We start from the raw sequence: 12,997 nt of genomic DNA, 5'->3' as shown, positions 1-12,997 counted from the left end.
AAATTTCAGATTCATGAGCCCCACCCCTAGATTAACTAAGTCTTAACCCAAGGAAACAGGACCTAGGGATCTGCATTTTAACAAGCAGCCTACGTTACTGGGCCACTGAAGTTAGACAATTACTGCATTAAGAAAGTGAAAAAAAAAAAAAAAAAAACAACAAAAACAAAAACACAGCAAAATTATAAACTGATGAAAATAATTTTACAAAGACGAAGGAGCAGAAAGTATGGATGCAGGTTGAATTCAGAGGCAGAATCCCTGTAGGAGGTTCTAGATTTTGAGGGAGCGCAAGGGGAGTAGAGAGGAATCCAGAGGAGAAATGATGTTTCCGACAATTGATTGTACTTGATGCCCAGCCAAATTGTGGAGCAGGTGAAGTCTGTTTTCACCCACAGTGCTCTAAGGCAAAACAAGTGGGGAGTGGCCTCTGTGGTATGAGTAAAAAGCACCAATCTGAGCGCACAGAGGCCTGTCATTCTCTGGGTCTGTGAACTCTGGCAAGTTGTGGACCTTCCTGCAAGTGTGGAGCCAGAATGTCTGTGAAAGCGCAGCTCCGCTGTGATGCGCAGCAGTCTTCACGTCCAAGGTGCTGGAGACCTTGCTCAGCTCCCCTTCCAGAACAATGTACCTCTCATCACCACCACCATCATCATCAGCAGCAGCAATAACACAAAACAGTCATAAGCAAGACCCTGACGGGTCTACTGGGTGATTTCTTGTTTTTCTGAATATCTGATATGTTTTTGCATTAATAAATGTCTTCTCTAGGAGATCAATGTAAGCTTTAAACATGAGACTTGAGGCAATTTCTTAACTCAATAAAGGGACTTTGATGATGAGAATTTCAAACCCTGAAGCAGCTGGGAAGAGAGATATTTCCAGGCCTAATAGGCACCTGAGATTACACAGTCTGGTGTTTCAATAGGGCAGTTTCTGGCTGGAATCGTCAGAGATTTATGGATGTATTTTTGCTGTTGATAGATACGAGGAAGTTGGGAAAAGGAATCTGTTTTGGGTAGAAGGCAATGAGGTTGTTTTTAATCCTGTTAAGTCATTATAGCCTATAAATAATTGAACATACAGATCTATTTCTTCCAAGGAGTAAGACTGAACTAGAGACCTTCTTCCAAGGAGTTAGAATTAATGATTTACTTTAAAAAATAATAATAGCAGCCAGTGTTTATTAAATGCCTAGTATGGTCTAGGTACGAAGCCAGGTGTACTGTAAACATCTTCCTTGGAATGTATCAGATCACCTGTTTTGTGACTTCTGCCCTCTTCATGGACAGGATTTCTGATTCAGTAGGTCTGGGTCTGAGAATTTGCATTTCTAAAAATTTCTCAGGACAAGCCACCAGCCAAGAATATATACACATTTAATAGAAGCTAGTTGCTAGCTATTGTTTAAGAAAAATGGAAATGTAACTTTGGGTGGAAACTCATGAAGATGTGTGAACTCCTTCAGTAACAGTATTATTTTAATACAACTAGGTGGCAGATCATTAATGTGGCTTTCAGAAGCCTCTACACTGAGATTAGAGGGAATAAATCTTAATTAAGAATCCTAAGGACACTGAACACAGAGCCTGCTATGAAATGTGCTCTCTGTTCTATTTAAAGCAAGTTCACTGGTCTTACCTGGGGCCTCTTCTGATGCACAGTGTGATGTTCTATATGCGTTTATTTTTTACTTCATTTCTAACTCTTCTGTTTCCAAAAAGGATCATTTTAATAAGATAATTTTGAAAATTTATGTATTCCTTCACATATATTTAAGTAGACATTTACAATTTTTCATCATAAATTTGAAAATTATTCAAGTATTGTTAATTTAAAGTAAAACTGTTAAAAAAAACTGTTACGTGCCATTTAATTATAAATATAAATATATGACTAAGCTCTTCTTTAAAAATCACAAATTTTATATCGCTCCTTTTTTCATTTGAACTTGTATGTCCATTCTACTTTCTCCACAGATTTTTATTATCCATTCATACTTCTTTACAAGACATATATGTATATACATTGAAATTAACTTTTTAAATTTCTTATGACCATTAAAAATTGAGTAAAACAAAAGTTATATATATGCTGGTAAATAATGATTAAGTTTATAAAGTAAAATTTAATTGGAAATATATCTCTTAGTGAGATAAATGCCGCATTTTCCCCATTATTTCATGTATCTATGGATGAATATTACCACTAGAATGAAGTAGAGTTTTGCATAAATCTTATTCCTACTGTTTATTTTTATAGATAAAACCATCCAGAAACTTTGTTCACATATATGTAAGCACATGGAATTTAAATAGTGTTTTAGCAATGTCACTTAATTATTTAAATTCCTTCTGACTTATTTTCCAAAATTTGTGCTCTATCATCAACAATTACTTTTAATGATTTATAAACTGACACATTGATTAGGTCTTCTTTCAATGTTGTTGAAAGCAAAAAATAGGAAACCACAAAATTTGGTAATTGTTGTATTATCTAGACTAGAATTACTACATCAACAGCAAAATTTCTAATGGTCTCTGCATCCAGGGAGTTTTTATACATTGGGGCAATACACATGATTAGACTCAGGGAGGGAGAAGGCCATGCCTTTACTTTGCCGAATGGGACAAAGAAATCATGAGAGGGAGGTGGAAGAGGAGACTCCAGGCATGTTTTCAGGTAGACCAATTTTAAGGGAGAGCACATAGGGAAGTTAAAGGTGCAGAAAAGGATTGTTTTAAAACTATCCATGCCCACATACCTCAGAGACAGCAGGTATGTACCTTAGGGGCCCATTACATCCCAGGAATATGGGTGCCCCAGTTTGAAGACCCCTGGCTTATTAAAAAAAAAAAAAAAGACTAACATATAAAGGTTAATAGACTCTGAAATAGAACAAAGGAGAAAGAAGCAAATATGCTTAAAAAGTGGGGCTAGTAAGGGGGGCTAATATGGGATGCAGCATCAGATATGGCTTTGAGCTTTCTAGTCTTAGTCTATATATATGTCATTTTAAGCCATTTTGTTTTGTCCTCTAAAAATAATTTGAGTTTTAGTAGTTACTGAAAGAAAGCTTTGGGATAACTTTTAGAAAGCTGAGTCCTGATGGGATAAAATAAAGAAATTGGAATTCATGAAAGAGTTTTACACCAGCATTGTTTATCTTTCCACAAAGTGTATGCTATGAACATTGTTTGAGAAACAGTAGGTGTAAGCAGGGTAATGGTTATTGTTTTTCTCTTTGAGTTAGGACTTTTCCTTCCTGGATGATACAAAGGAGACATATTTTTTATGCTCCTCTCTCTTTTTTGGTAACAGAAACTCTACTAGAATTTTGTGACTAAAAAAGTGGGGTTCCAGAAAAAGGAAAGGCTGGATTTTGAGTGGTCTCAGAGTCTTTGAAGAGGACATACTAGGTGAAGAATTAAAAAGAGTCGGAATCCACTTGACAGTACACGAGAGCAACAACAGCAGTGACAGCACTGGTTGAGGGAAAGCAAATGGGCATAACTCATTCTGATGCTTTGGGGTTGAATAAGCGGGATGACGAACACTGTCATTTTAATTGAGTCACAAATGCTCAGCTGGCTGCTTTACCAAACTGCTTTCCTGAGGGATTCGAGGCCTATGTATTGGATTAGTTTACTTGGATCAGAACTTGAAAACAAGTCGACCTGACATGAATAGACTATCCAGAGGGTTTAACAGTGAGATGCCAAATAAAATCTTTACTGCAGCTTAATACTTATTTATTTAATTAGTAGAAAATAAAAAATGTTAGTACCCAACAATCATAAAAAAAGTAAGACACAATAGGAACATTTATACTTTGCAGGTGGGAGTATAAATATTGGTAAAATCCCTTTTGAAATAAATTTTGAGAGCTATGAAGATAATTTACAGGCTTTGACTCAGTAATTCCATTCCAGGGAAACTGTAATTTTTTTGGCAAAGAAAAAATTACATGTGCGAAAATATTTATTGCTGTTATTTATAACAGTGCGATGTTAAAATAAGTGTTCATCAATAAAGGAGGTGATTCTCGTCCTTCAGTTCAACTTAATAATACAGAGCTATTAAAATAACGTTATGTATCTATGAAGGAATGTGGAAAATGTTTAAGTTAAAAAAATAGTATTTGTGCTGTAATTTTTTAACACAAAAAATTATGTAGGTATATCAATAATGAGTTCCTGGGTGGTGCGAATGGTTAAGGTGCTTGGCTGCTAAACTAAAGGTTGGAGGTTCAAGTCCACTCAGAGGCACCTTGGAAGAAAGGCCTGGCAATCTACTTCTGAAAAATCAGCAATGGAAAGCCCTATGATTTTCTACTCCTCTGACACCCGTGGGGTTGCCACAAGTTGGACTTGACTCCATGGCAATTGGTTTTACATGAATAAGAATTAGAAATGAACTTGGAAAAGGGAAAGCATAACTGAGATTCTCTGTCTTTTTCCACTTAAGAGTCCATTATTGCTACAGTGTTATTTGTATAATAAATGTTTTATAAATTATCCAGACAAAATTGGACTTTCCTCCTAAATTGTTTTCCAAATAAGAGCTCAGTCGTGGCTGTCCACCTTGTCACTCTACTCTCCGTGTCATTCTAGAAACATGCCCTCTTGCTGACATAGATGTCTTTTCTCCCTGAGCCTCCATCATGAACCAGTGCTTACTGTAAGCCCAACTTATAGTCCCAAATAATGTAGGCAAATATTTAGAGACCATTTCGTGGACTTAAATTTTTTTTCTTTTAGAAAAATACAAAATGAAGCAAAAATGTTCTCTAAGACCACAGAGATGCAAATTCAAAGAATTTGTGAGATTCCTTGTAGTAGCTCACAGTTTGCTTGCAGTAGAGTAATGGGAAAAATTGGTTGATCCAGTTTGCTGTACATCACTATAAAAAAAAAAACCCTTTATAATTCTGGATCCAATGTTCGTTTCCAGGTCCCTGATGCTATCTAATCTTGGAGCTCTGGTGACGTAGTCGTTAACAGCTCGGCTGCTAACCAAAAGGTCAGCAGTTCGAATCCACCAGCCACTCTTTGGAAACCCTATGGGGCAATTCTACTCTGGATCGCTATAAATTGGAATCGACTTGACGGCAATGGGTTTTGGTTTGGATGTTTCTGAGACTTCTTGGAGATGATGTGGTACCTTGGATGGAGTGAATATTGTGACTCTGAATGAACGGCTCCTGAACTCCTGACTGTGGAAGTTGCCAGACTTTAGCCAATGGTCCATCTCTTGTAAAAGAAAAGCCTGCACAGATAAACATGGCTGAGGAAGAGCCAGCCAGAGAGAAGGCCCCACCTGAGCGATGACATTTCCTATGTGTCACTTGGGTCTCTATCAGATCCAGAGTTCAGTGATGAGGCCTCAGTTTCCTCATCTGTGAAATTAGGAGCTGGCTTGGAGTAGGAGTATTTTTTGGGGGTAGCTCACATGGTGTATTAAGTTGGAAAATTTCACATGAAATCTGGGTTTCTTGCTTTTTTTGAAAAATAAAAACCTGGCAACACTGGGCTCAACTTCTGTTGTAACAGCAGGAGCCCTGGCCTCCCAGAGGGGCACACACTCTTTAGTTGGTACAGCCTCTGCCACTCCATTGTGTCTTCCTTTCAGCAGCCCTTGAATTTGCAATTCCTATGGTGCAGCAGTTAAATTGCTGGGCAGCTAACCAAAAGGTTGGTGGTTTGAATCTACCTGCTGCTCCATGTGAGAAAGGTATGGCAGTCAGCTTCCATAAAGATTTCAATCTTGGAAACCTGTGGGGGCAGTTCTACTCTGTCTATGGGGTTGCTATGAGCTAGAATTGATGTGACGGCAGAGGGTTTTTTTAATGATGTTCCTGGCTTTTACATTAGCTTCAAGAGTGTTTTGGCAAGTGTTTAACCAGTGGCTCTCCGGGGGGGGGACAAAAAAAGCCCAATTGTAGTATTTGATGATTTCCATGGTGTACATACTCCCAAAAAGTCCAATTTCAAGCTATCAACATGATAAAGATGTACAGTAGCCCATTGCATAGTGTAGTGTAGTACAGTCTAATATGGGGTTTCTACTGTACACATATGAAAGATGTAAATAACTTCAAGAACAATAGATGTTAATAAAATAATTAGGAACTATTAAGTTGTAAATATTTATCACTTTTGTTTTTAAAATAATTTATTTAATTGTAACCTTATATTATTTGATTTTAATAATGATTATGTTTAATAGCCAGCTCGTATATTTCCTGAAAATTTAACAGTTGCCTCTTGCAGGCTGATGTGTGCAGACTCTGGCACTTTGTTAATAATTCTTGAGGCCAGAGAGCGTGCTGTTCCCGTAGTATCCTTAGCCTCCAATCCAGGGCGCGGCCTATGAAGGGCATTCAATACAACCATTGAAGAAATGAATAAATATGCAATGAGTGTACAGGCAGCCCCCAAGTTGTGAGCAAGATCCGTGCCTGAGTGTGTCTTTAAGAATTTGTAGGTAAGTTGGAAGAGGTGCAGACGGTTCTTATTTAGCCTTTCTTTAGTGCAAGAATTAGAGCCCTAGTGACCCAGTGGTTAAGAGTTCAGCTACTAACCAAAAGGTTGGCTGTTCGAATCCACCAGCCACTTCTTGGAAACCCTGTGGGGAAGTTCTACTCTGTCCTATAGGGTCGCTATGAGTCAAAATCAACTTGATGGCAAGGGGTTTGGGTTTTTTTGGTTAGTGCAAGAAAAGGCTTGAAGCCTTTTCAATGATTTAAAAGCTGCACTCAAAGCAAATGAAGGTGATTGTGATTAAGAATTTGGTCCTAGTTTGCATTGGTTCAGAGTTTCAAAGTGAGGGTAAATTTAAAAAGTGAGGGCAAATTAAAGGGCAAGTAAGTTGGATATAAGTTGGATGTTCATAACCCAGGGACTGCCTGTATATACCTATTCCTCTTAGTCTCACGAAACCAAAAACTCACTGCTGTCAGGTTGATTACGACTCCTGGTGACCCCTTGGGACAGAGTAGAACTGCCCCATAGGGTTTCCAAGGAGCAGCTGGTGGATTCGAACTGTCGACTTTTTGGTTAGCAGGCCGAGCTCTTAACTACTGGAGACAAATTTCTTCCCTAGGCAAACCAGGTACATTTTCACCTGCCATAACTGTCATGGATTGAATTGTATCCCACCACAAATAAATGTATCAGCTTGGTTAAGCCGTGATTCCTGGTACTGTGTGGTTATCCTCCATTTTGTGATTGTAATTTTACATTAGAGAGGATTAGGGTGGAATTGTAACACTCTTTCTCTGTTCTTTGGAAACTTTGGTGGTGTAGTAGTTAAGTGCTACAGCTGCTAACCAAAATCTTGGCAGTTTGAATCCACCAGGCGCTCCTTGAAAACACTATGGGGCAGTACTACTCTGTCTTATAGGGTCCAAATAGGTTTGTTTTTTTCATTTTACTAAGGTCACATCCTTCATCCAATGTAAAAGAAGTTTCCCTAGGGTGTGGCCTGCACCACCTTTTATCTTACAAGAGATAAAAGGAAAGGGAATAAAACAGAGAGTGGGGGACCTCATACCACCAAGAAAGCAGTGCTGGGAGCAGAGCGTGTCCTTTGGAGCCAGGTTCCCTGCATGGAGAATCTCCCATTCTGGGGGAAGATTGATAAGAAGGCCAACAGAGAGAGAAAGCATTCCCCTGGAGCTGACAGGTTGAATTTGGACATCTAGCCTACTAGATTGTGAGAAAATGAATTTCTCTTTGTTAAAGCCATCCACTTGTGATATTTCTGTTGTAGGAGCACTAGACAACTAATACACTGACTTTATCCAGTGCTTCACTCCCTTTGTTTTTAAGAAACAAAGAGAATCTTTGGATAATAAAAAGTGAAGTTACATTCTGAATGAAAATAAATAATAATGAAGTGTTTAAGGGCCAGATTGTATTAAAACTGGCTGAAAATAATGCACATAAATGCAAGATCCTGTATATAAATCCACTTCATAATTTTTGAAGAGAGACCATGTGTTCCCTTCATTTTCACTCTATTAGTTATCCTTCATTATGAAAGAGTGGATTATTAATTAATTAATTCATTACTTTATTTACTGATTGACAATAAAGTTGGATGTGAAGCAAAAACTCCCAGTATATTTATTCACATACCAAGGTCTGAAGAAACCTGTGTTCCTTAACTTAGAAACTACCCTATACAGTAATCTCTGTGTTTTTGTCAAATGCCTTGAAATCTGCATGAGAGAATGCCAAGTGATGGCTCTGAATTTGGCTGGCTGGATTACTCTGTTCATTAGGGGAAAACACCTGGGTTTCATTCTAAGTGACTCCTAAGTCAGGGGCCTATGGTTTACTCAATCCCAATGCCCTGAAGGATTTTTCTTTGAAGAACAAAGAAGCAGAAATAAATTCTAATAAATCATATTCCAGCTGGTGGCTCAAAGGAGCACCTCACTTAGGATACACAGAAAAGGAAACAAATACATGTGGCCCCATGTAGCAGAATCCTTGAAATCTCCAGGAGAAATCTTGCTTTCAGTAGTCTTGAATGTTCTCTTCACTTAAAGAGACTAAAAAATGAGACATCTAACGTTAAGAAAAAAAAAAAAATCCCTGCCACGATGAACAGCTGATGTTTTCCTCTTACCCTTAAAAAGGACACTTAAAAAAATACACATGGTAGATTTTTCTGCAGCAACTCAGCCACTGACGGTGGACCAGTGGAATGAGTTAACTTCAGTGATGATCTCTCTTCTCTTTACCCACACATCCGCTATACAGACTGGAAAAATCTCCTACTGTTTGACTGGTAGATGATATTTTAAGCAGTCTCGATCTGTTTTAAAATTAGATAAAATGTACTTTTTATAGGCAGTGTCAAAAAATACTGTCTGCTGGTACAATCCTACATTTCCTAAATATTTCCTTGCTTAATTGCCCTAAAGAAGATGCGGAAAGTGGCTGAACTGGGCAAGACTTCATATTATCTGAGACCTGGGATCTGGGAGTACAAGCATGGAAGGGAAGTGTGGGATGCAGTCCTTGATTTTTAAGGGGTGAGCAGGAATCAGGGATCCAGTAACCTCCCATCCTCACACATACCTCTTTTGTTTTCAGTACTTAAACTTGAGGCTCCAGAATGTGTTCCTTAAATTTTTATGTATTCTTTTCCAGATCTTATTGGGAAGGCCTAATAAATATTCAGGATGTGAGGGCAATCTGGCTGAAACACCTGTCACCGCATTGATTGCCAGGGCTGACTGGATGATGCTGCTCACCCTCATCCCTTAATTTCTCCTTCTGTGTCTTTCTGGAAGCCTTGGGCTTGGTGAAAAGGGAAGACTTTCCCAAAGACAGGAGGCCATTCTGCAATTATTAAAGATATGTGGGTAGTAGGTTGACCAGCTTTCCCTTTTTACCTGGGACTGAGGGTTTCCTGGGATGCACGACTCTAGTGCTAAAACCAGGAAACCCAAAAAACCCAGTGCCATTGAGTTGATTCTGACTCATAGTGACCCTATAGGACAGAGTAGAACTGCCCCATAGAGTTTCCAAGGAGCGCCTGGCGGATTTGAACTGCCGACCCTTTGGTTAGCAGCTGTAGCTCTTAACCACTATGACACCAGGGTTTCCTGATTATTGATAGTAAATAATAATGATGATGTGTTGATATTTAGGATGATTTTTCAAAGGGTTGGAAACTATTCTTGAAAGACAAGAAATGGCTTTAACGTCTTTCAATACTATCTCATCAGTATAGTATATATCCCGTAATTGGACATTAAAAGAAGCTGATACATAGACCAATTTCTACTGAAAATATTTTGAAGAAAAATTAAAAATGCGTCATTATTAGTAATAAATACATTAACTCATTGAGGAAATACATTCCCTGAAAGAGAATTCCTACATGAACCCAACTGAACTGTCGTTTTCCAAAAATATGCATACGAATGCCAGCAGAGATCAAAGATTCTACTCTCTCAGATAGTAAGCGGAGATGAAATATTTTGTTGAGTGAATGCTATCTCTAGAGACAAACACTGTCAAAGGTTGCGTGACCATTAATGAGATGTTTCTGGGTTTCCAGTAGATCTGAGGCATCTGGTAAGAGAAACTGTTCAACAATTGCATGGACTATACTGTGGGTTAAGGTTGTGTGTCGACTTGACTGGGCCATGATTCTCAGTGGTTTGACAGCTATGATGTAGTTTGGCAGCTATGTCATGTTGTAATCACTTCCATAATGAGATCTGATGTAACGTAATCACCTCCATGATGAGATCTGCTATGAGTAGCTGATCAGTTGAAAGGGAGTTTCTTTGGGGGTGTGGCCTGCATCCAATATATGTGGACTTTCTGGCAAATCTCAAGGGCTTTTGCTCGCTCTGAATCCTGCATTTGGCTCCAGTTCATCTGATCTCTGGTTCTTGGGAGTGGAGCTAGCAGCTAACCTGCTGATCTTAGGTTTCCTCAGCCTCAGCAGACTGTGAGCCAGTGGCCTGCCAGCTTACCTGTTGATCTTGGACTCATCAGCCCCTGCAGCTATGTGAGTTAGGAGAAGCCTCCAACCTGACCCACAGACTTGGGACTTTCTAGCCTCTACAACTGCATGAGCCATTTCCTTGATATAAATCTCTCTCTCTTTCTATATATATATTTATATATATTTTTATACACATATGTGCTTCACTGGTTTTGCTTCTCTAGAGAACCCAGCATAAAATGGCTTCTTACTGGGCTCATTTCACTGAAGAGGAGCAGTGCTGGCTTGGCTTCTTGCCTGTAGAGGCAGCACGGCGTTTGGCATCAATGCCGTCCAGATACAGGTGAAGGAGACCAAGTAGAAAGCCAGGATCATCTCTTTCAAAAGAAAGGAATGTAGGTGGAAGCAACTGACACTGTTATCAATATTTCTTCTTCACTTGTGCTTTTAAAAACAAACAGCATGCCAGGTAAAATATATCAAGAAAAAAAGAGACATGGCCTTCAATGCTGTCTTTTGTTACACTAGACTAAATAGATTCACATTACTTACAGGCAAACATCTGTGTGGGTCATCAGCAATTTAATGAAAACAAAGCAGGTTTTTCCATTTTCAGCTTCAGCCTTTTAGTCCTTTTCCAGGGAAGGTTCCTAGAGGAATGCTCTATGCCCTACTTAACAAACTCTCATCTGCAGTCCTAGGGAGGCAGAAAAGTGAGGTCAGGCATGAAGTCCCTTAATCCAACACAATATACATGTGAATATATTTCATTACTCAACAAAATAATGTGCTTAATGAGAAAAAGATGACTAATTTAATCTTAATTATACATTTAAAGATCCTTCTCTTTATCTCATGGTTCCTTTTCATCCAGAAATGAATCTTTCTATGCTCAAATGCTTACAGACTACCATAGCACAAATGAAAAATTATACGATTATTATTGTCAGGTAAATAATCATATTTTAAGATGATTCATTCTATTGTTATCAAAATGATTCTACTTAAGATTTAATGTAATAATCAGCCTGATTTTAAAAAAGAAATTAGTCCTAGGCAGTGTATATGGTATACATAATCACTATTGAATTATGGCAACACGCTGTCCTAAAGTTACTTTGTATATGTGGAGTAGAAATATTCCAGGGACCAAAGAATGGGCATGTCAGTGAAATGAAATTTCTCCAATTGGAAAGTCACATGGTAAGCCATATAGCAACAGCTGATCTGTCTACTACGGCTTAAGAATGCTGTTCTCTTTCAAAAAATATACTGTTGTAAAGGAAATTCCTAAATTTCTTCAAATTGATTTGTCTCCTTGACATCATGTTGTTGTTGTTAGTTGCCATCAAGTCCATTACACAACTCATGGCAACCCCACGTGTGCAGAGTAGAACAGCTCCATCGGGTTTTCAAGGCTATGACCTTTTGGAATCAGATTGCCAAGTCTGTCTATTGAGGCACCTCTTGATGAGTTCGAACCACCAAGCTTTTGGCTAGTAGTCAAATTCTTAACTATTGGCTCCACCAGAGAATCCCTGACACCTTGTATCCTTGTGTTATTGCTTTATCACATTAATTTCTTTTGATGTAAGCTATGACTTCTCTTAAACCATGCCTTGAAACATCTTCCTATGTTTTTTAGGTGTGTCTTTCCTCTTTAAAAATATAATTTTAGAATGAATTATTATAAATTTCAGAATGATATAATAGATTTTCTCTCTCTTTTTATTCTCTATTCAGTGTTTATAATTATATGCAATGATACTATTATTACATATGTATGTATTTATGAATCATGTACAGAATTTTTGCATGTTTCAAAAACTTTACGTAAAAGGTGACATATATTTTACTTCTGCAACTTATGTTTTCTTTGGTTATACTTAAAGATTTATTATGTTGACGGATGTAGTTCTAGTTAATTTCTTTTAACTACTGTATGGTTTTTCAATATATGGATATATAATGTTTTATTTATTTATTCTTTTGTTAATGGACTTTTTTATTATAAACAATTCTGCAATTAATTTTTGTAAACATTTCCTATTGTACATGTGTAAGAGTCTACTTAGGGTAAATACACACAAGGAAAACTGCTAGACTGAACAGTTTTCATATCTACAAATTTAGAGAATACTACCACATTGTTCATCAAAGTGAGCGTGTTCTACATAATTTACTTACTGATTATGTTTATTGTTCTTTGTCTAATCCCTCTAGAATGTAAGCTTTACAAGGAAGAGACCTTGGTTTTGTTCCCTTGTAAATCTTACGTACTTACAACTATTTCAGGATGTAGTTAGTGTTTAATGTTGAATATTTGTTGAATGATGAATTAATGTTAACACATTAAAGGCTTCAGTAAAAAAGTCTGTTTAAATCTTCTGAACTCTGTGTTTGATTTCAGATTGTATTTTTAAAAAACCCCCAATACTTATTGTTTCCCAGAAAAAGTGCTCTTCCAGAGGACCCATTTTAGAAAATTCTGATTTATATTAAACCATGTTTTACATATCCC

General features: G+C 37.7%; 1 protein-coding gene across 1 annotated transcript in view; it reads right to left on the bottom strand.

Moving 5' to 3' along the window:
• Nucleotides 1-10,851, bottom strand: part of GABRR3 (gamma-aminobutyric acid type A receptor subunit rho3) — a 96,165-nt gene extending 85,314 nt beyond the window's left edge. Inside the window, 1 exon segment of the mRNA XM_064273480.1 lies at nucleotides 10,774-10,851. Coding sequence (XP_064129550.1) covers nucleotides 10,774-10,851 — 78 coding nt within the window.
• Between the last annotated feature and the right edge of the window lie 2,146 nt (nucleotides 10,852-12,997).

The sequence above is a fragment of the Loxodonta africana genome, chromosome 20, assembly GCF_030014295.1.
Source record: "Loxodonta africana isolate mLoxAfr1 chromosome 20, mLoxAfr1.hap2, whole genome shotgun sequence".
Classification (NCBI taxonomy): Eukaryota; Metazoa; Chordata; class Mammalia; order Proboscidea; family Elephantidae; genus Loxodonta; species Loxodonta africana.
This window is presented reverse-complemented; position numbering and strand designations above follow the sequence as displayed.